The 20,665-nt window shown below is 51.8% G+C and overlaps 1 protein-coding gene across 1 annotated transcript in view; it reads right to left on the minus strand.

The window, feature by feature from the left end:
* LOC116940189 (uncharacterized) overlaps positions 1 to 20,665 on the minus strand; it is a 267,752-nt gene that overhangs the window by 56,162 nt on the left and 190,925 nt on the right. Inside the window, exons 22-28 of the mRNA XM_032949577.2 lie at positions 19,891 to 19,935; positions 17,026 to 17,070; positions 7,086 to 7,139; positions 6,265 to 6,297; positions 5,942 to 5,986; positions 5,060 to 5,104; positions 2,703 to 2,765 (exon numbers count right to left, since the gene is read on the minus strand). Coding sequence (XP_032805468.1) covers positions 2,703 to 2,765; positions 5,060 to 5,104; positions 5,942 to 5,986; positions 6,265 to 6,297; positions 7,086 to 7,139; positions 17,026 to 17,070; positions 19,891 to 19,935 — 330 coding nt within the window. The remainder of the gene's footprint in view (positions 1 to 2,702; positions 2,766 to 5,059; positions 5,105 to 5,941; positions 5,987 to 6,264; positions 6,298 to 7,085; positions 7,140 to 17,025; positions 17,071 to 19,890; positions 19,936 to 20,665) is intronic.

A 20,665-nucleotide genomic window follows, 5' to 3' on the forward strand; every position in this document is an offset into this window, starting at 1 on the left:
CTTATCAGCAACCCTGAATATATTCAGTGAGAAATTTAATCCTGGGCACACAGATTGGTGGAAGAATAACTTAGGGACATCTAAATAATCACTGTCCATATTTCCCCATTCGGGGAGAGTAGGAGGCCTAGGTGAATTACTGTCATGACTTAGATAAGTCAGACGAATGAGATAGTTAAGGAGAAGGCCTTGTCAATAAGTGGAGCTACCTGTGGTGTAAGAGTGTGTAGCCAGAGCCGACTTTGGAATGAGTAGTGGTCGTGCGGAAGGCACATCGATGGTATCTCACATGGACAGCGTTGGACGTAGACTCAAGTGATTGAAGCATCCGACAAGGGAGGGTTCTAGTGCATTACATTCGCACTCCTCCCCATCAGTCTCCTTGACGCCGCGACCTCGGCAAAATGTAAGTGTTCAAGCAAGGCGACACTCTACAAAAATTACAATCAAGTGACGCGCTCGCAAACACGGCTTAATGTGGCCAACATCGGCGCTGCTTATACAACCCCAGGGACGTTTCCAAAACAGAGCTTCACTCGTTTGCACTCCATGACTCCGTGTTCCCATGAAAGTGGGGTTTACTGTGTCCAATTAAATGCAACCTTTGCGTGATCCCTCGTCGGAATAATCTACCGCCTGCCCGCGGCCGCCTAATGACATCAATCCTCGTGGAGAAAAATCTGGAGTCCTTTCTATTTCCGTCCCTGTCGGCACAATCGCCCCTTCTCCGTGCCCGTGCCTCGGGGCCGGCCGGGCCGGCATCGCGTGCGCAAAAGCGGGGCGTGGCGCGGCCACGGCCTAAGGGGTGGAGGGGGTTGGGGAACGAACGGTCGAGCAGGAGGTGACCAGATGGCTCTCGGCAGTCAGAGACACCGAGACACCTGGCCACCAGCACCGCTGAGACGCTGGGTTTTGAATTCGGGTTTTGGCCGCCCGACCGTGATTTGACCGGGTTCTCAAATGAAGCCGAGTTCATGACGGTCTCAGCCAGGTCACCAGTGACTCTACGACAAAACAATTATGCTACGTGTTTTTTTTTCTGTTAATTAGTCGTTATTGATGTTTATGTATTATTTATGTCGTTTCTGTTATTTATTTGTACATTTTCTCTCCTTTGCACCTCTTTCGTTTTTTGCATTTTTTGTTGTTGTAACTTGCTCACCCGCCACTACTGGACGTCTGTGAAAAAAAAAGCTTCATAAGCTCATCGGATTCCTCCAGGATAAATAAATATTCCGAAATAATAATAATAATGAAGATTCTGAAATGCTGAGATTTTAAATGATCGGTGTGACTGCCGTCGGCCGGATATTTATCTGTGACCAAGACGAGTGGGTGCTGCATTGTTCCCCCGAATGACTGTAGAAAGAAAAGAAAAAAAAAACAACCCAAAAGAAACAACTCAACGGGATCTCAGAAGCAGTTCGGCAATATCTGCCCGATCGCGCCGTTCTCTCAACGGGAGGCGATGCGCGGCTCTGTGGATTCGCCTCTTCGCGACACGACGCCGACGACGCAATTTGGGACCACATTGACAAGGGGGACAAAAAAGTCGAGGGCACAAGAGGCGAGCGCATTTTGCACGCACCTGCCACAACACAAGCACGACATGCGCTCACGCACAGGGCACATGCACATCACTGCAAGACCACTGCCAACTACCCTCATTATTTACCAGCTAGACATCCTGCAAACTCTTGGGTGGCTGGAGCTGTCAACACTCATTAGCGCTTGGCACGTAGAAGACGATGCTATATATTCTTGGTTCTTTCGGTAAAGTCACCACGTAGAAGGGAAACAATAAAATTATAAAAAATATTAAACAATAAAATTCTCACGACGTTTCGACGAAAAACAAGAATTTTGAAAAAAAGTGGCGGTTTTTTTTAAATTTCTTGTTGTGGTTTTCACACCTGATGATGATTGCTTGTGTTGCATTCGAAACGTCGTGAGAATTTTATTGTTCAATATTTTTATTATTTTATTGTTTCCCTTCTACGTGACTTTACCGAAAGAACCAAGAATATGAATCCCTGCAGTCACGAACGCTTTAAATCAAAATTTAAGACGATGCTCATCGATGTATGTTAAACTTCTTGTGGAGCCAACCCGTGCTAATCCGAGGTGCGAAAATTTTAAATTGACTCTTACACTCACCATGCAAGCACCAAATCGTAATAATTATTCTGGATTTCCCTGTATTGAATGTAATTGGCTCACGTGACCACTGCACGCCACTAGAGGTGCTACATTCAATGAAAAATAACGACCACCGAATAAAATTGAGAGGTCAGAGAATCGGTAACTTGATACTCGCCACCAAGCTGGTTTGAATGGATTTGACGGTTAGATTCCTGCTACAGCTCACTGAAGTATTCCATCCACTGAAAAGTGGAGGTTATGTATAATCATGTCACGTGAGTCATGAGGGTCAGAAATCGTGACCAAAAGATAAATGTACAAAATGACCAGCAAATAAAACTAAATATCATCTAAATGTATCAATAAAAAAAACTGAAAACAGAAATAATTTTACGTTGCAAATATCACTCCGGGCATGCTCTTTCACGACATCATCATTCAGATGCACCGATCAGGCCCATGCTTTGCGTCATGACATCACAACTCAAGATGCACCAATCGGGTGCATGCTTTTGCGGTGATGCACCAAATGGGATGCATGCATTTCAGCGGGATCGTACCGTGGCTCCTTTGCGTCCGGGGATGCCAGGGCGGCCCAGGGGGCCCGGGCCACCGGCTTCCCCCTTTGCGGGCAAAGTCAGGGGGGCAATTAGCAACATGACTCAGACACGCAACCGCCCTGGACTTGCCACCTGTCCTGGACTGTCCACCATCGTTCTATTTTTCTTGGAGATAACTGTCCTTGCGAATATACGCACGTCGTCCCAGGATATTGAAGTCCTGTTTTTATTTTGTCAGTTGTGAAACGCTGATAATACGATTACTACGACACACACAGTTCTCCCCACTGCCGGTATTGTAAGAATTTCTCCATCTCCCCATCACAGAGGTGGCAACCTGTAATTAATTAATACAAAATACTGTCTAAAAGCTATGCAAAACGCATACATCACATAAAGATGGCGACTTTTTGCTATTTAATATGGTGGATGGGAGAATACAGAAAAATATCTGTTTGAATTTGAAACACTTTTCTGAAGGTATTTGTATTAAATGGCCTAAAAACCGTATAGATACTTACACGTGGGCTTGCAAAAAAATCAAACAAAAAATAATAACCACCAACAACACACGTGTTGGGCCTCTTATGTTGTAGTGTAGCTGTGAGGTGGCGTTCGGAGAGAAAAATAAAATCGTGGTAGCAGTTACAGCAGTATACTTGTCTGTTGCGTTGTGCACCAATATGCCACCTGCCAGCAAACAGAAAGATACTGCTACTGCCAAGTCAAAGCTAAGACTCTGCAGTTATCTACCAGAATGGTTTTACGCTGGCTGGGAGAACAAGTATGAATGTACTACACTTTAATTTGCATTCGTCACGTATGTTCAGACCAGACTGGAACGTAACAGGATTGATGCATACGGTGGAGCTGACATTCCTACAGAGTGCGCACTGGGGAAAGTACGGAATGGTCAAGATAAGGGCATGGTTTTTGATGGTCTCGATTTCTTATGGGACCTCAGGGCAACACATCCAGCACGCTTGTTTACGCAGGATAAACTCGCAGAGTCTCAAGTCTTTTTCTCAGGAGGGTCCTGCCGAGTGTTTTCTCAGGGGGGATGTTGCGACACGTAATCTCAAGTGAGTGACTGACAGGTAGTTTTTTTTTCCTTCTTCAGAATTGGGATGTTTTGGCCAATACCAGTTGATGGTGTACGCTCATCTTTTGCTATGGGACGAAACCCAGGATAGAAGATTGAAACTCTGCACAGAGAGGCGCTCGAGTTGGCATTCGGAACACAGACGCTTCTTGCTGCGAGGCACAAGCGTTAGCGACCGCGCCACCCTTGGGCGGAAGCCACAACCGCAGGCACGGAGAGCGATGGTTCTCAAGAGGAGTGCCAAGGCAGCGTCAGGCTACAGCCGGTTTGCTGGGAGTACCGGCACGAGTTCAAGCGGCGCACCTTCCCCATGCATCGCGGCGCAGAGCACTCGCGCGCTAAACCACTACCGACAGAAACACAACGCAACAACACGAGCCCGCCAGTGACATCACCGCCTGAAATTAATACAGTTTTTAAGCGTTTATAATGGGTGCCGCATTTAAGTTTGCGCTGCGTGTCGCACGTGCTGCACCCCCCCCCCTCCGCTGGTCCCGTCTCATCTTGTAAACCCCGGGGTCTGTGGTTTGGCGAACTCTTTACTCGCAAAACACACAACAGATGCTCCCCTTATGCCGACCTGAACTTAAAAAAAAGGCTTGGCTACCGAATCTCGATTCCCCCCGCGGCACCCCTCCCGCCGCACGCCCACGACCATCCCTGGCACGCACAGGCCCAGGTCAATGTGGCTGGGACAAAAAGCCCTCATCTGACTCTTAATAATTGTAGGTTTGACAGGTAAATGGGTAGCTTAGGGGTGAGATCTCAGAGATGGCAGTGCTGAGATCTGGGCTTGGCATCCGGGTTTCAGCCGCCCGTGATTTAAATGGGTTCTCGAGTGCAGTGAGCCGATGGTTTCAGCCTGGTCGCTGCAGTGACAACATTTTTTGGGGGTTTTTCCCCCCCCCCCAAAAAAAAATGTCGGCTCTGAGAATGAAAAATATGGGTTTCTCGGCCATACGATGAACATTTATCTGCAGCAGGGCACGTGCAACGGTGTGCCTCCGAATGTGAAGGACTTCCAGAAGCAGATCTTATGCTATCTGCTTTCACGTGCTGTTCTCTAACACGAGGGGTAGCACTGGCCTGTTATCGTTCTGAATGGGTGCTTTGTCAAGGTGACAGGATGGCAATGCCACAATTAGAATGAAAAGGAGAAAATGCAAAACACGGGATAAGAAGTGTGACGTGGCGGAGTGAGAGAGGACACGGGTCACAGGAGGAGTTGGGCTTAGCGATGCAGAGGCAACGTTACCTTGAGGCCTGGAAAGCCAGGGGGCCCAAGCAAGCCTGCCTCGCCCTGCCCACGGGAGAGGCAAAAGAGGAGGAAGGAGGCAAACAGAGAAAATGAGAATTGTGCGTATATCTACACACACACACACACACAGGCCCCAGCCTGGTGTGTACCGATGGCATTTCACTCATAAGAGAGGGTCAGGCTTAAGTTGCACATTGCGTTAAGTATTGTGCTAACAGTACAATCCTTATAATCAGTGAACCAAGTAATCTGCCTCCCGTGGAGTGTGATGTGATAGGAGAAAGAGCAGCAAAGTCTGCTGCTGGTTACAAGTGGATACATACATACATGGCAACACACACACATACATACAAACACACCTACTTTGACGAATACCTCACACAAAATATATATTTAATTTTATTTTACTACTTGTTTATGGAACACTGTAAACTGAAAACCCACTAAATACGAGTTTAACAGCTCCCCAGAGCCGATAGTAAGTTTTATGGTTCCGGGCAGGGCTTTAATTTGAGAGAGTAGCGAGGGCTTCCCCCATCGCCAAACACAACGCTTGTTGCCGTGAAAAGTCATTCATGAGCCGAGGGGCAGTCAACAGCTGAGGGAGGGAGAAAGCGAGAGAGGTGCTGAGCATGGGGTTAAAGTCATAGCCCAGGAAAGGAGCACAGGTATGTGACACAGGTATGTGACACAGGTATATGACACAGGTATGTGACACAGGGACATAGCAAAGGGACGCAACACAGGGATGTATGTGTATGTGTGTTGAACTTCGTCCGCACCGTACGTAGCCGACCACGCTATTCGGAGGTGCTCATGAACGTAGCACAGGGGACATAGCACAGCAAAGAAGGGGAGGCGGGGGGGGGGTAGCGTCACCTTCTGTCCCGGGAGCCCAGGGAGACCGGGAAAACCATGATCCCCCTGCGAGATGGAGAGAGACAGAGGGATCGACAGCAGCAGTTCGGGGGAGAGGGAGACAGGGAGAGAGGAAGACAGGGAGAGAGGGAGACATGGGTTATAAGAGAAACATGTCGATATGGAGAGCGGGAGACAGGGAGACGGAGAGAGAGGGAGGCAGAGCATGACAGATAAGTTGGTATTAAATTGAGAAAAATACAAAAATACAACGAAAGCTTGTGTGAGGGAGTGAAAAGAGGCAGCACAGGGGACAGCGGATCGGGTGTAGGGGAGGGGGGCACCTTGATTCCGGCCGCGGCGGATCCTGGCGCCCCCTGGAGAGCAGGGACCGGATCGCAGAGTCCGGCACGAGGAGGGGTCGGCACAGAGATGCACAGAAAGCAGGGGTCAGAGGTGACGCTCAAGAGCGGGAGCCGCATGGGGAAGAGAAGGAGAGGCTGAGGCTGCACGCTCGCGGCCCTGCTTGAGCAGGCTGGGCTCGAGGTGTGGAGTCCTCATGCTAAGAGGGTGGTGGCCTTGAAGTCCACCAGAGGCGCCACGGCGGCCAGACGTTAACTACCTCGCCAGGTATACAGGAGGGCGTGGGTTCGATCCCGACCCTGATGCCTCTATATTTGGAGCTTGCGTGTCTCTCTCCCGGTTTTCCCCTCCACATTTAGAAGCATGCGTTTAGAAAATTTGGTTGCTGTACATTTCCACATGATAAGCCACTTCGTTGAGCTATCACGTCTATGCTGCCCACCGTCACCAACCCGCACAGGACCAGCGTGGTGAAGTATGGTCAAACAGCCACCATGACCGACACAGCATTGGAAGGCCATCACCAGCAGTGGATTAACATCAGTTCTACTTGAGCAGGTCTTATTATTATTTTGGAGCCCTGAACCTGTTCATGCATCCTCGGTCGCTTAGACGGTGGGTGTCCTGTTTATACAGTGATCCTCGGCATAGCAATGTCGATTTTTAAACAGCAGGTTCGGGCCCGCCAGTGTTGAAATGGAGATGGGCACTCGTTTGGGTGTGAGGAAACAGGTTTAGACCATTTTGTTTGGCTGTCAGGTGACTGATCGCTACGGCCCCCCCACCCACCACCTCCCCTCACCTTGGGCCCTGCTTGACCTGTGGGCCCCATGGGGCCTGGAAAACCTTGGGCACCCTGAGTAGGAACGACAGCGATGCAAGGGGGAAGGAAAATGAGAGAACGTAGATTCAGGTAAAGCGTAAACAAAGGCGGCCCCTGTGCAGTGGCCTAGAGGAAGAGAGAACGTAAATGAGATGCAAGGGAACTTCCTGTGCGATTATTGTGGGAGGCTCCTCGGAGTGGCGATTGTCGCTCGTGGTTCTCTGGCAGTGTCTGCTGCTCGTCGCTTTCGGGTTGAGGGGGTTTATAAATCCCACCCCAGCTTTTCCAGTGGCAGGTGATGTGTGCAGGTGGATTCATTGCTGAATGGAACACGAATGAAGCGTGTGGTGATGATGATGATTTAATGAGACATGTTATATCAGGTTGGCGATCGACAGGGAGAGTGGTACAGGCAAATTGTGGAGACCTTCATCCCGCAGCGGATTGACCACAGCTGATGGTGATCTCTATTCGATGCTATGGGTCTCTATGTGAGATTAAGCCACCAGCGCATTATAGTTTCTCAAAGAATCCACCAGCGTGCATTAGCATCACTCGAGAACGGAAAATCCGGGGGTGGAGTTTGCAGCCTCAACCTGTTGCCATGAGCCGCTGCAGTTTCCTACTCACCTTGGGACTTATTTTATTTGTACAACTGGACAATCACAGGGTTAATGACTCGCAGCTGGATTAAGGCAAGAAATAAATGAGTTATTTTTGTACTCTCTCTCTCTTCACACCGACGATCTCTGCTTCTCTTCTTGGCCTGCCTGCGCTGCCAACTTCCCCCCCCCCCCCACCCCTCACCCCACCGGCGCACCTCACGAAAGACAAATGCTAGGTTATGGGAAAACCTGGGTTGGCTCGATTGTGCGCATTGCGCAAAATAGGAAAGGAACCGAGAAAAGCAGTGGTGGGTGGGGGGTTTGTGTGGGGGCGAGCGCTGTTTGTGTTGGCGGGGGCCGCCGCACCGCCGTCTGTGGAAACTCGGGGAGAGCTCCACCTGGCTCGCGCTCACCACGCCGCGTCGAGTTTCACAAACACATGGGGACGCGGGGGTGCAGCGCAGGAGGAGGAGTAGAGGAGGAGGCAGAGCACGAGCAGAGTAACACAGGGACAATGGCATCGCAAGGAGTCGGGGAGCGTCGAGGGAAGAGCGAAACGTCGTTGAGAAGAGGGGATAAAAAGCACGCAGTGGGGAAGGGTTATCGTTGAGTGTGCAGGCGGTGCGACTGCACCGCGGGCCTTACAGGCCAGAGGGGCCCAGGTGCCAGGCTATTCTGTGGACCAGGGCAGCGTGCCAACCACGCCACGCCACTCCACTGACAGAGAGTGGTTGGGCAAAGAGAGACGAAGAAGGTGGTTGGCCGCAGAGAGGAGAGCGGTGATCGTCGAGAGGGAGAGTGGGACAATTACGAAGACGAAGAGGCAGGGGGCATGGGGGATGCGGGAGGTGGCAAGGCAGGCAAGAGGCGATAGAGGGGAGCGTCGAGGTGCAATGGCAGAGGATACCAACAGACGGTTCCGTGAATTAGGCAACATCGCAGTCAGCAATTCTAAATCATCTGAATAATACATGTGGGGCGGTGTACCTTTAGTTTGAGTAAACACGGCTTATTTAGAGAAAAAAAGCCAATTGCTTGACGCACACACACAACTGAATGCACAATCACCATCCCCATGTGGATGCAAAAGTCAGTTCGTTTGATCAAATGATTTCTATCTGAATGATAGCCCTGGACGGTTGACATAATGTCCAAGTAAAGAAAAAAAATCGCGAATGATCACCCACATCTTGAGAGTGTCTGAAACGTGTTTTTCAAAATCGTGGACCCTGTACAAATTCAATGGTGAACAATGCAGGCGGGAGACGGAGTCGGTGACGGGCAACAGACGACGACACTGAGTGCGGATGAGATCAGAAACAAGCGATGGGAAGAGACGGACAGAGAGCAAGCACGGGGGGGGGGGGGGGGGTGGGGGGGGGGGCTGGGTGTTTAGAAACGTGCGCTGAGAGTATTTGGCCGCTACGAATTTCCACGTGACGATGAGCCACTTCCTCGAGCTATCATTCGTGGCCAGGTCGCTTCTGAATAATATCCACACGTGGTCAATAAACAGAAATCTTTGTTTAGGTTTTGGGAAGTGAGCAGCGGGGGGTTTTGGGTGGGTGGGTGGGTGGGGGGTGTGGGGGATAAAATCCCGGAGCGCTAAGTGGGCCCTGGGCATGGCAACTGCTCGTGCCTGGGTCGGAGCGAATCGTCAGCGGAAAGCGGTAGCTCCTGGGCCAAGCACGGGGGCCGTCGGCTCCCGCAATCGCTGTGCGAGGGGCGGCGAGAGGAGAAGCGTCGGGCCGACCGGGGGCGCCCGCCGTCTAATCCCGGCGATGTTTTCCAACACGCGACGAGACCGCGCTCCCAGTTCCAACAAAAACACTTCACTCCGCGCTCCTCCTCCGACGCGCCCCTATGCGGCGGGCCCCGGCTAACGCTGCAATAATAACGTCAAGTGAGCGCCGCGCGAGCACCGAGCGGGCGTTTAAAATCACTTAATCTTCATTCATTTATAATTTTCAGCCCGTAAGCTTTCGCGACCATCGATTCGTAATGGATTTTTTGGGGGGTTTTGGATCGCGCGGGTCAACCGTGTGTCGCGAACGCACCCGCCACCCCATGCAGCCGATTAATAATCTCACAACATTCAAATGGTTGTGAGATTGCTCCCCAACACACACCGGTGTGCTGCTGAAGCAGGAATTTATTGGCACGTTTGTTGACGGGACAACTTTCTTAATCGGCTGTGTCGGGTGGAGAAACGTTACACGACACGCATTATACTTAGGCGATGCGACCCAAAAAAATCAGTTATGAAGGAATGTTCAGCCCCTTTGTAAATTCAAGGCTGGATGATAGCTCCTGCAGGCTGTGCTCGCAGGACGTGGGGATTGCGTGACCAAACTTTGTCAAGCTGATGACGATGATGCCTTTGCCACGCTGGTCACAGTGTGGGTTGGTGAAAATCACCAGCGGCAGTGTAGCGGTTTGTACGCCGCGTTACGAACCCCACGACTCGAGTTTGATTCCCACTCACGGCCAACACCAGTGACGATTATTTGAATTGGTCCTAGGCCTCCTCCCCTAGGTTGACTCAGCCTCAAATGACCACCTGGTGCGGTGTGTAAGATATTAGCACTGAGGAGACAAAGGCGGCCGGGGCGTGGTGTTGGCCACCAACCCCCTCCTGTGCCGTGCCAGTCTTCGTAGGTGCTCGCTAACAGCACTCGCCCCAACAGTCTGTTCAGGCTATACGGGGGATTTTTGTCTTTTGGTGAAAGTCACAGCGGGTGGAGGGGGGTGGCATGGGAGGGGTGCAAAATCGGGGTTCACATATCACTCACCACTGATGCCAGCCAAGGTGGCAGGGTTCAGAGTGCAATTGCGCGAACCGCTGCGTCACCGCTCCTCCCACGCACAACTTGTATGGAACTATATGGAAACCCACCATCGATCACCTTCACTCATTTTCACTCCGCAATAAAAGGCGACCTAATAATTTACGTGCCGCGCGCACGCGAGCCTTTTTTGCCCGAGCGTTTCTGAGGATCGTGCAAACAATATATTCGGCGGTACACGTGATCTAGTAAGGCCTGCACGAGGTAACTATTTAGCTCATTACATCATTTCATGCATTTTTGACGCTTGAGTCCAAACAAACTCGAGGCGAAAAAACAAGCCCAGGCCGCCGTTGGTACTCTGCGCTCGCGAACAAGATGTACCGATGGGGTCGGCGAGGCGGTCAGTACCAGGAAACCAGGAACGCTACCGTGTGGCTTAAATGAGGCTTCCCAGCAGTCGATTGCACGCACGCATGCACGCGCGCGCTTCCGATGGCGCGCGTGCACGCACGCATGCACGCTCACGTAAATCTCATTTTTTTTCCCCTCGTCCTCTTCTGCCGTAATTTTCCCAAGGAGAGAAACAATTCCGCGGAGCTGGTAGTCACCGGGGGGGACAACCGGTGTGAAAAGCGAGACTCTGGTAATTGTTGCGTCAACACCGCTGCCGTGCCGCGCACAAAACGGGTTTGCCGCGAATGCCATTGCCTGGGATGGGTGAACCACGAGGCCTCTCTCCGGCTCGGTTCCCTTCCCAATCTCTGGCATCCCCCACCAACTCTCAACATCGCCACCCCGCTCCACACCAGCAATAATAACAACAATGTCAACCTACGGTTGCATGAAGGTCTCCCCATGCAGTGTGAGCAAATGAGGGTTGTTTGCCCATACTTCGTCACGCTGGTCAGTGCATTTGATGAACCAGTTATCACTTGGTCACTGATGTTAGCCGTGACAGGAAATCGAACTCGGGTGGTCAGGTTCATTGTACAGTGCGCGAACCACCGGGCTGACGAATCACAAGAACAATGTGCGCATATTAGGTCACAATTGTGAAAGGGGCTTTTTTAATGCAATGCATTAATCTGCTGCGGAGGAACATTCATAAACTATAGAAGCCCAAAGGATCTACGATCTCACTTTGTGTGACTGTCGGCTTCTGCACTCCATTGTATCATTCTGCTGCCATGGAAATTACGATAAGTATATACGAGCATCATCAGCCGCTGTCTCCATCCCCCGCTCCTTGCACACGAGCTGACCTCATCGTTCCGTCACTACTGCCCTCCTCCGGCTGCCGCTCCATCACCAGTCTCATCCACTGGCCACTGTCTCCACCTCGCCACGAGGTGCCCTGTCAAAGCCCAACTACTTCACCTGAACAGTCAATGAGGCTTCTCCGATTTGTATAAACCTTCAGGCAAGATGCAAGTTTTACTTTCTTTCCCATTCTCCCCGAAACAGGACAAGGGGAGGAGCGTGCCCACGCCACAACACGTGCCCACGCCACAACACGTGCCCACGCCACAACACGTGCCCACGCCACAACACGTGCCCACGCCACAACACGTGCGCTGCCACGCGGCGACATTTTGACCGAGCCAAACCGCAACCAATTCACCCGGGGTGCTGCAGGTCACAGTGCACCATCATCGCCACTATTTCCGCTTACCCGCCACTCCCGCCACCGCCCCCTTCCTTCACCAGATACCCCACTTCAGGTGCCGCTCATTTACGTAACAGGCCGCCTGCGTAAACGCTCCTAGCAAATCAAACCAAAGCACCGCGTCAATGGTGCGACGGCGGTGCGATGCGATGATGGCGTGATGATGGGGATGGGGGAGCAGTGCGCACGCGTGCGTGCGGCAATTTTTACGGCCGTCGGTTCAGCCGGGATTGTAAAAAACGAGCTCGGAATGAAACCGCGTCCATCGCGAGGAGCGAACGCGTGGAGGCGCTGCCCCGTGGGTCACGGCTGCTGACCAACAGGCGCACGCGCGCGCACGCACGCCGCTCGTGAAACATCTGCCTCTGGTGATTTTCGTTTGTTCTCACGGCTTAATAAAAAAAAAATCCCGGTGTATATTATTACACATCTGTATTTGAGCCGAGATGCCGTGCTCGGCAAAAAAAAGGAGCGCCTTCGCCTGAACTTCAAAGGAGGAAATATAAAAATTGTATTCGTGCGTCCCCTGTTCATTGGCAGTCAAGGAAATTAAACTTTTCCACGGCGTCACGGCAGACATTTCCAAATTGGCTGCTACATTTCCCCCCCGCCCTCCCCCTTTCTGCAGTGAGCATTGACCGCGACGTAATAAATATCGCGATGAAGTTAAGGTCAGCTGTTGCCAATTTAACTCACTCGCGTAATTATTTTACATCAACTTCGAGCTCGTTACATAACAATGGAGGTCGTTGTTTTGTGCCCTGTGCTGCTAACACTTTTCCCCGGCAATAAATCTCGGCGGCAGGACCGCGAAAGCGGCATGAGCGGAGATGTTTCGGTGAGAGGTGTTAACGGGGCCCGGGCCAGGTCACCCTGTGTGCGGATTTCTCCCCTTCCACCCCTAGGCGCCTTCGTGACGCGACCCAACATGTGGCTCCACGTGACTCCGCTTCACCACGTGACTCCGCTTCCCCGTCTTACTCCGCTTCCCCGCCTTACTCCGCTTCACCACGTGACTCCGCTTCCCCGCCTTACTCCGCTTCCCCCTGTTACTCCGCTTCACCACGTGACTCCGCTTCCCCGCCTTACTCCGCTTCCCCCTGTTACTCCGCTTCCCCACGTGACTCCGCTTCCCCGCGTTACTCCACTTTCCCCTGTTACTCCGCTTCCCCGCCTTACTCCGCTTCACCACGTGACTCCGCTTCCCCGCCTTACTCCGCTTCCCCCTGTTACTCCGCTTCCCCACGTGACTCCGCTTCCCCACGTGACTCCGCTTCCCCGCCTTACTCCACTTCCCCCTGTTACTCCGCTTCCCCGCCTTACTCCGCTTCACCACGTGACTCCGCTTCCCCGCATTACTCCGCTTCCCCCTGTTACTCTGCATCCCCACGTGACTCCGCTTCCCCGCGTTACTCCTCTTCCCCCTGTTACTCCGCTTACCCGCCTTACTCCACTTCCCCACGTGACTCCGCTTCCCCGCCTTACTCCGCTTCCCCGCCTTACTCCGCTTCCCCGCCTTACTCCGCTTCCCCGCGTTACTCCGCTTCACCACGTGACTCCGCTTCCCCGCCTTACTCCGCTTCCCCGCCTTACTCCGCTTCCCCGCGTTACTCCGCTTCTCTGTTACTCCGCTTCCCTGTTACTTCGCTTCCCTGTTACTCCTCTTCCCCGCCTTACTTCACTTCACTGTGTTACTCCGCTTCACTGCAGTGCTCCTCTTCCATGTGTTACTCCACTGCAATCGGAGTGAGACCACTTTGAGAGGGGCGACTCAAAGACCCCTCCCTCGACGCCGAAGCGTCGATTGAGTTTAAAACGTTACACGAGAGGGTGATGCGGCCTTTTCCCAGTGATGATGATTACATGTGGAACAATAAGCTCCTATAAGGCTGAGTTGATCTATGTGAGGGCCGGGACATAGTCAGATAACCCCTTGCCACTTTAAACAAGAATCCTCTCAAATGTGTCACTTATGTTGGGCTAAGGATCTATTAAAAGCTCAATGTGCAAACCACAATGGGCACCACTTTTAATTTACATGAACGCCTACAAAGACAAAGATCCCCCGTATAGCATTCACATACTGTTGGGGCAAGTACTTTCACGAACACCTATGAAGGCCGGCACGACACTCGAAGGGGTGGGTGGCCAACACCACGCCCGGTCTCCTTTTTCTCCCCAGTGGCGATGTTACACACATGCACCAGGTACTCATTTGAGGCTGAGTCGATCTAGGGGAGGCCCAAGAGCGATTCAGATAATCGTCACTGGTGTTGGCCATGAACAGGAATCGAACCCGGGTCTCCAGGTATTGTAGCACGACGCGTTAATCGCTACACTACCGCTTCCCACATACACACACACACACGTGTGTGTATACATCTCCTTCAGAAAAAAAACCCCATTATGAGCCCAAAAATAACTGTAATTTATAAATAGGGTAGCTTAACGTCTGAATTTGTATTAGTCCCTAACGCCCACACGCACACCGTGGGTGGGATTTAATCGCTCCAGAGTGCACAGCACCCTGTTCAGAACAAGTTTAGCCCATCTCATCAGCTATCTGCCCAATAGTTACGAGGGTAATCTTCTCATAGGTATGCTACTGCTTGGGAAGGCCTTCATCCAGCAGTGGATGGTCTATGCTCTCGCTGCTTCACGAACCAGCAACGATCATAATGGAGAGGTAATGGTCAACCGACTCCCACGAGCAACCCGCTATTGACGAGGGGTCTTCATTCAGCCTCGGATTGTTAAAGGCCTGTACATGAACAGAGTATGTGGACCGATTCGGACTGTAATTCACACGGAAATAGTTTGTCCGGATTTCTGGACGAGGGAGAAACGCTCGCAAAGCGCCACGGCGTCGGACGTGCTCAGGTGCAGTGACTTTTTCGTCCACGCTGGCATGGCGGTGGAGGTGGCGACGGTGCATTTTGGTCGATTCCCAACGATTGAGAAAGTCGAAACCGACACGCGACTGCGATATAAAAAAAACACAAAATCCTGGGGCCTTGTTACGGCATTCGAGCGTTGCCTGTTACTTCAACTTTGACGGCGACCACGGCGCCGACCGCGACTTGTGCGGAGGAAGCGGACGCTTCCGCCGCGTGTCGCTGGCCAGGCACGTGGCTTCCACGTGTTTTTTGTGTGACCAGGGGATCACAGGAGGCTTGCTCGGTGTGGAAGTTATTATTATTTTTTAAACGGATCGCGCGCAGCGAACGCGCTCGCCAGCTCAAAGTGTGCCACAACCTGCGTCGGGCCAATAAAACATACACGTCAGCTCGTGGGATCAATTACACACGTACAAAAAAATTCGAATGAAAGTTCGATTACTAAAAAAATAATAACATTTGGAATGAGTCTAACAGAATTAATTACCCGGATCCGGCCGGACCGCGCGGTGCGAGCAAAATCGCGGCAACTCCCAATCGCAATCGGAAGGGTTTGAAAGTTCAAAATCCGGTCAGGGGGTCAAGCTCAGCCTTTCATCTGCCCCCGGTTTCAATCGAACGAGTACCACATTGTGGGAACTTAACCGCAGCCGTTCTCTGTGGAGATTGGCCCCCACCATAGGAATGCGGAATTTGCATTAATTGCCCCAGAGTTGTAAAGAGTTGATGAGCGCCGCGTGTGTATCCAGCAGCGGATAGACCCAACACGGCTGATATGATGATGTGGACGTGGACAAGGTGAACTGAAAAGCCAAGTCGGAGTGGGGGGCCTCTCGACCTCACATCTCCGTTTTACCCCCACAGAACGATGCGGAAGACAATTTTTGAGCGTAGTGGAGCGAACGCAAAGGCTATTTCAAGCACATTCGTGGTCCACGGTGGACTCGCACAGTTCCGGGGTTGGCCACGAAACTTCGTCAGCCGTGGCCTAGAGGGCCCAGAGAGCGTCCGGCTCCGAGTGCTCAGCGCTCGAGTCCCCTCCCGCCTACCGGTCGCGATAAGCCCACGTGGCTAAACCCAAATGTAATAAAACCCAAGAAATTAATCCACGTACGTATTTCATGCTGAACTTCTTTCACACCATCTCGTAGCCAACCGTGCTAATTTGGGGGTGCGATGATGTCAATGGTGCGATGGTGGTGTGATGCGATGATGACATGATGTGATGATTGTGACGTATGTATTTCAAATGGCTTGTTGTATGTATGCTGAACTTCTTTTGCACCATACGTAACAAACCATGCTAATCGATATGGTCAACCCATGTCATAATAACAACAATAATTTTGATTGTTTTTATTATTTTATTGTTTCCCTTCTACGTGACTTTACCGAAAGAACCAAGAATATGAATAACAATAATCCCACATTCTGAAACTCATCTATTAAAGTCAAGGGGTAGAATGGTGGGGCAGTTGTAAGCACACGGCAATGTTAACCCGAGTGTGAGTCCTGGCCAGAGTGACAACTGAACTGGACCTGGGTACCCACTTCACAAGCCTGCACTGACCAAAGTGGTGAAGTATGGTCAAACAACCATTGCCGACGCAGACTTGAAGAGGCCTTCATTTAGCAGTGGATTGACAGAACTCTATGAATCATGTATCATTTTGTTCCAATAAAGTGATACAATTAGCTCATGTGATAAACTCAAATGTTAAAAGCAAATGTGTAAGCCACATTCCTAAGGATACTTCTAAAATATCCAGTCATGCATTTATATATGGCATTAAAATATACTCAATGTATTTATCAGATCAGTTTGGTGAAGAACATATTCAATTTCATAGCGTATATTTGTCAAAATGTTTGAAACATATATACAGTATTCAAAAACCAATGGAAAATTTTCCCACGCCATTCGTGTTGCCTTCGCAAGAGCGGCCGGCGTAGGGTACCCACCTTTTCTCCCCGCTTCCCGGGGAAGCCTACATATCCCCTCTCCCCCTGCGAGCAGAGAGGCACACACACACACACACGAGCGCACGCCACAACGGAGCAGGAGACAGAGAGAAAGGACGGAGCCCGACAACAAAGATGAAGGGTAGAGAAAAAGAAAAACAGCAACATGAAAAATACATTTAAATAAATTGTTTTTGGTGTTAGTCCAGCCCAGTGGTCGCGACACAAGCCAATTGGCAGAAACTACCAAGTACCCGGGCCCTCTGAGCTGATAAAGTCAAGTGCGCACAGGAAACAGGCCGCTGCTGAGGAGCTCAACCCAAACATTCGGCTCGGCTCTTCTTGGGGACAAAACAAAGATGTTGGATGTTGGAGCAATGCACCTCGGCGTGCTCGCAAATAGCAGCACCACGCGGCAATGTGCGGCAACACGCGGCAACACGCGGCACCACGCGACAACACGCGGCAACGTGCGGCAACACGCGACAACACGTGACAACGTGCGGCAACAGGCGGCACCACGCGGCAACGTGCGGCAACAGGCGGCAACGTGCGGCAACACGCGGCAACACGTGACAACACGTGACAACAGGCGGAACCACGCGGCAACACGCGGCAACAGGCGGCAACATGCGGCAACACGCGGCAACGTGCGGCAACACGCGGCAACACGTCACAACACGTGGCAACGTGCGGCAACACGTGACAACACGTGCCAACGTGCGGTAACACACGGCACCACGCGGCAAACGTGCGGCAACAGGCGGGAAAGTGCAACAACACACGGCAACGCACGGCAACACGCGGCAACGTGCGGCAACACGCGGCAACACGCGGCAACGTGCGGCAACACGCGGCAACACGCGGCAACGTGCGGCAACACGAGTGGGGAAGTGGTAATGAATGCACTTCGTCTTAGCGGGGCAAGCACGGCGAGTGAGTTAGCAGCGACATTAACTTAGTTTGCTCATTGATAGGAGTAGTAGTAACTTTGCAGCTATTTTCTTACATTCATTGTTACAGTTATTTACCCAGGAAAGCGACACCGAGTCTCAAGACTCTGTTGGCAGTTGGGGGGCGATGTTGCTCTGTGTAATCCTAATTGAGCAAATTTACAGGTGAATTTTCACACTTTGGGATGTTTGGCCAATACCAGTTACATTTCCTGCGTGTTTTTTTTATTCACGTGAAGGGTATATTAGCAGCAGCAGTAAATGCAGCATGCTCGTTAGCAGCAGCAGCAGCATCGGTAACACAGCAAGTGCTTTCGTAGTGGCAGTAACTATTCACTATTTTACTATTTACCAGGTAAAGCCCACTGAGCTATCAGCTCTTTTCAGAGGTGGCCTGGCAGTAACGGGGAGAGTGAGTTAGCGGTGGCACTAACGGGGAGAGAGAGTTAGTGGTGTAACTAACAGGGAGAGTGAGTTAGTGGTGGCACTAACAGGGAGAGTGAGTTAGTGGTGGCAGTAACGGGGAGAGTGAGTTAGTGGTGGCACTAACGGGGAGAGAGAGTTAGTGGTGTAACTAACAGGGAGAGTGAGTTAGTGGTGGCACTAACAGGGAGAGTGAGTTAGTGGTGGCACTAACAGGGAGAGTGAGTTAGTGGTGGCACTAACAGGGAGAGTGAGTTAGTGGTGGCACAAACGGGGAGAGTGAGTTAGTGGTGTAACTAATGGGGAGAGTGAGTTAGTGGTGACACTAACAGGGAGAGTGAGTTAGTGGTGGCGCTAACAGGGAGAGTGAGTTAGTGGTGGCACTAACAGGGAGAGTGAGTTAGTGGTGGCACTAACAGGGAGAGTGAGTTAGTGGTGGCACTAACAGGGAGAGTGAGTTAGTGGTGGCACTAACAGGGAGAGTGAGTTAGTGGTGGCACTAACAGAGAGAGTGAGTTAGTGGTGGCACTAACGAGGAGAGTGAGTTAGTGGTGGCACTAACGGGGAGAGTGAGTTAGTGGTGGCACTAACGGGGAGAGTGAGTTAGTGGTGGCACTAACAGGGAGAGAGAGTTAGTGGTGACATTAACAGAGAGAGTGAGTTAGTGGTGGCACTAACAGGGAGAGTGAGTTAGTGGTGGCACTAACAGGGAGAGTGAGTTAGTGGTGACATTAACAGGGAGAGTGAGTTAGTGGTGGCACTAACAGGGAGAGTGAGTTAGTGGTGACATTAACAGGGAGAGTGAGTTAGTGGTGGCACTAACAGGGAGAGTGAGTTAGTGGTGTAACTAACGGGGAGAGTGAGTTAGTGGTGACACTAACAGAGAGAGTGAGTTAGTGGTGGCACTAACGGGGAGAGTGAGTTAGTGGTGGCACTAACAGGGAGAGTGAGTTAGTGGTGGCACTAACGGGGAGAGTGAGTTAGTGGTGACACTAACAGAGAGAGTGAGTTAGTGGTGGCACTAACGAGGAGAGTGAGTTAGTGGTGGCACTAACAGGGAGAGTGAGTTAGTGGTGGCACTAACAGGGAGAGTGAGCTAGTGGTGGCACTAACGGGGAGAGTGAGTTAGTGGTGGCACTAACAGGGAGAGTGAGTTAGTGGTGGCACTAACAGGGAGAGAGAGTTAGTGGTGACATTAACAGGGAGAGTGAGTTAGTGGTGGCACTAACGGGGAGAGTGAGTTAGTAGTGGCACTAACAGGGAGAGTGAGTTAGTGGTGGCACTAACAGGGAGAGTGAGCTAGTGGTGGCACTAACAGGGAGAGTGAGTTAGTGGTGGCACTAACAGGGAGAGTGAGTTAGTGGTGGCACTAACAGGGAGAGTGAGTTAGTGGTGGCACTAACAGGGAGAGTGAGTTAGTGGTGACATTAACAGGGAGAGTGAGTTAGTGGTGGCACTAACAAGGAGAGTGAGTTAGTGGCGGCAGTACCTTCGTGCCTAGAGGTCCGGGTGGCCCGTGTGGTCCAACCTCACCCTAGCGCGACACAGACACGGCCAACGATGTCACTGCGTAACGGCCGACGCGGACACGACCGTGGCGGTGACGTTACGGACTCTTACCCCGTCCCCTCCAGGAGGACTATTATGAGACTGAACGAGCGTGGGAACACGTTTCACCCGGAGAGAACCCGCTCGTATGCGGGGATAACTCTCGATAGAGCTCGGTCATTAACCCCCTCCTGCTCTACTGCATTCTCACAGCGCTGTCGATCCCCCCCCCCCCACCGCCAGTGTGGGTGGCGGTGCCACCCTCGGCCCGTCGCCATGGCCCCACGTGGTGAGTGCCCTCGAACAGGGCCATGGCCCGCGCCTCTCACTGCGGGCCGTTGCAACAACACGTGCGTTGATGAGAGCGCTGTTTAGACAACACGCAAGTTCATCATGGATGAAAGGCGAGCCACCGGGCTCGGCGCCGGGCCGCGGTTGTCGGCGGCCGGTGCTGGAGGGGGTCTCGTTGCTACTGGGCTGCCTTCATCTGCACCCCGCATGTGTGGGAGGGATTTCTTTTTAACAGGCCATGACCGCGCTAACTAAGCATAGTGGGGGGGGGGGGGGGGGGGGAATCGGACTGCCGTCATTTGCTCCCCAATGCGTGACTGAGTTGAAGGCAATGTTCATTTGATGGAGGTGAATCCAGCTCACCAGACACGTAAAGTGCTCGTCACAAGTGAACAACGATACCTCGCTGATCTCGCCAAGGAGCA

Source organism: Petromyzon marinus, chromosome 8 (assembly GCF_048934315.1).
Source record: "Petromyzon marinus isolate PM22_M1 ecotype Great Lakes invasive population chromosome 8, UKy_Petmar_22M1.pri1.0, whole genome shotgun sequence".
NCBI lineage: Eukaryota > Metazoa > Chordata > Hyperoartia > Petromyzontiformes > Petromyzontidae > Petromyzon > Petromyzon marinus.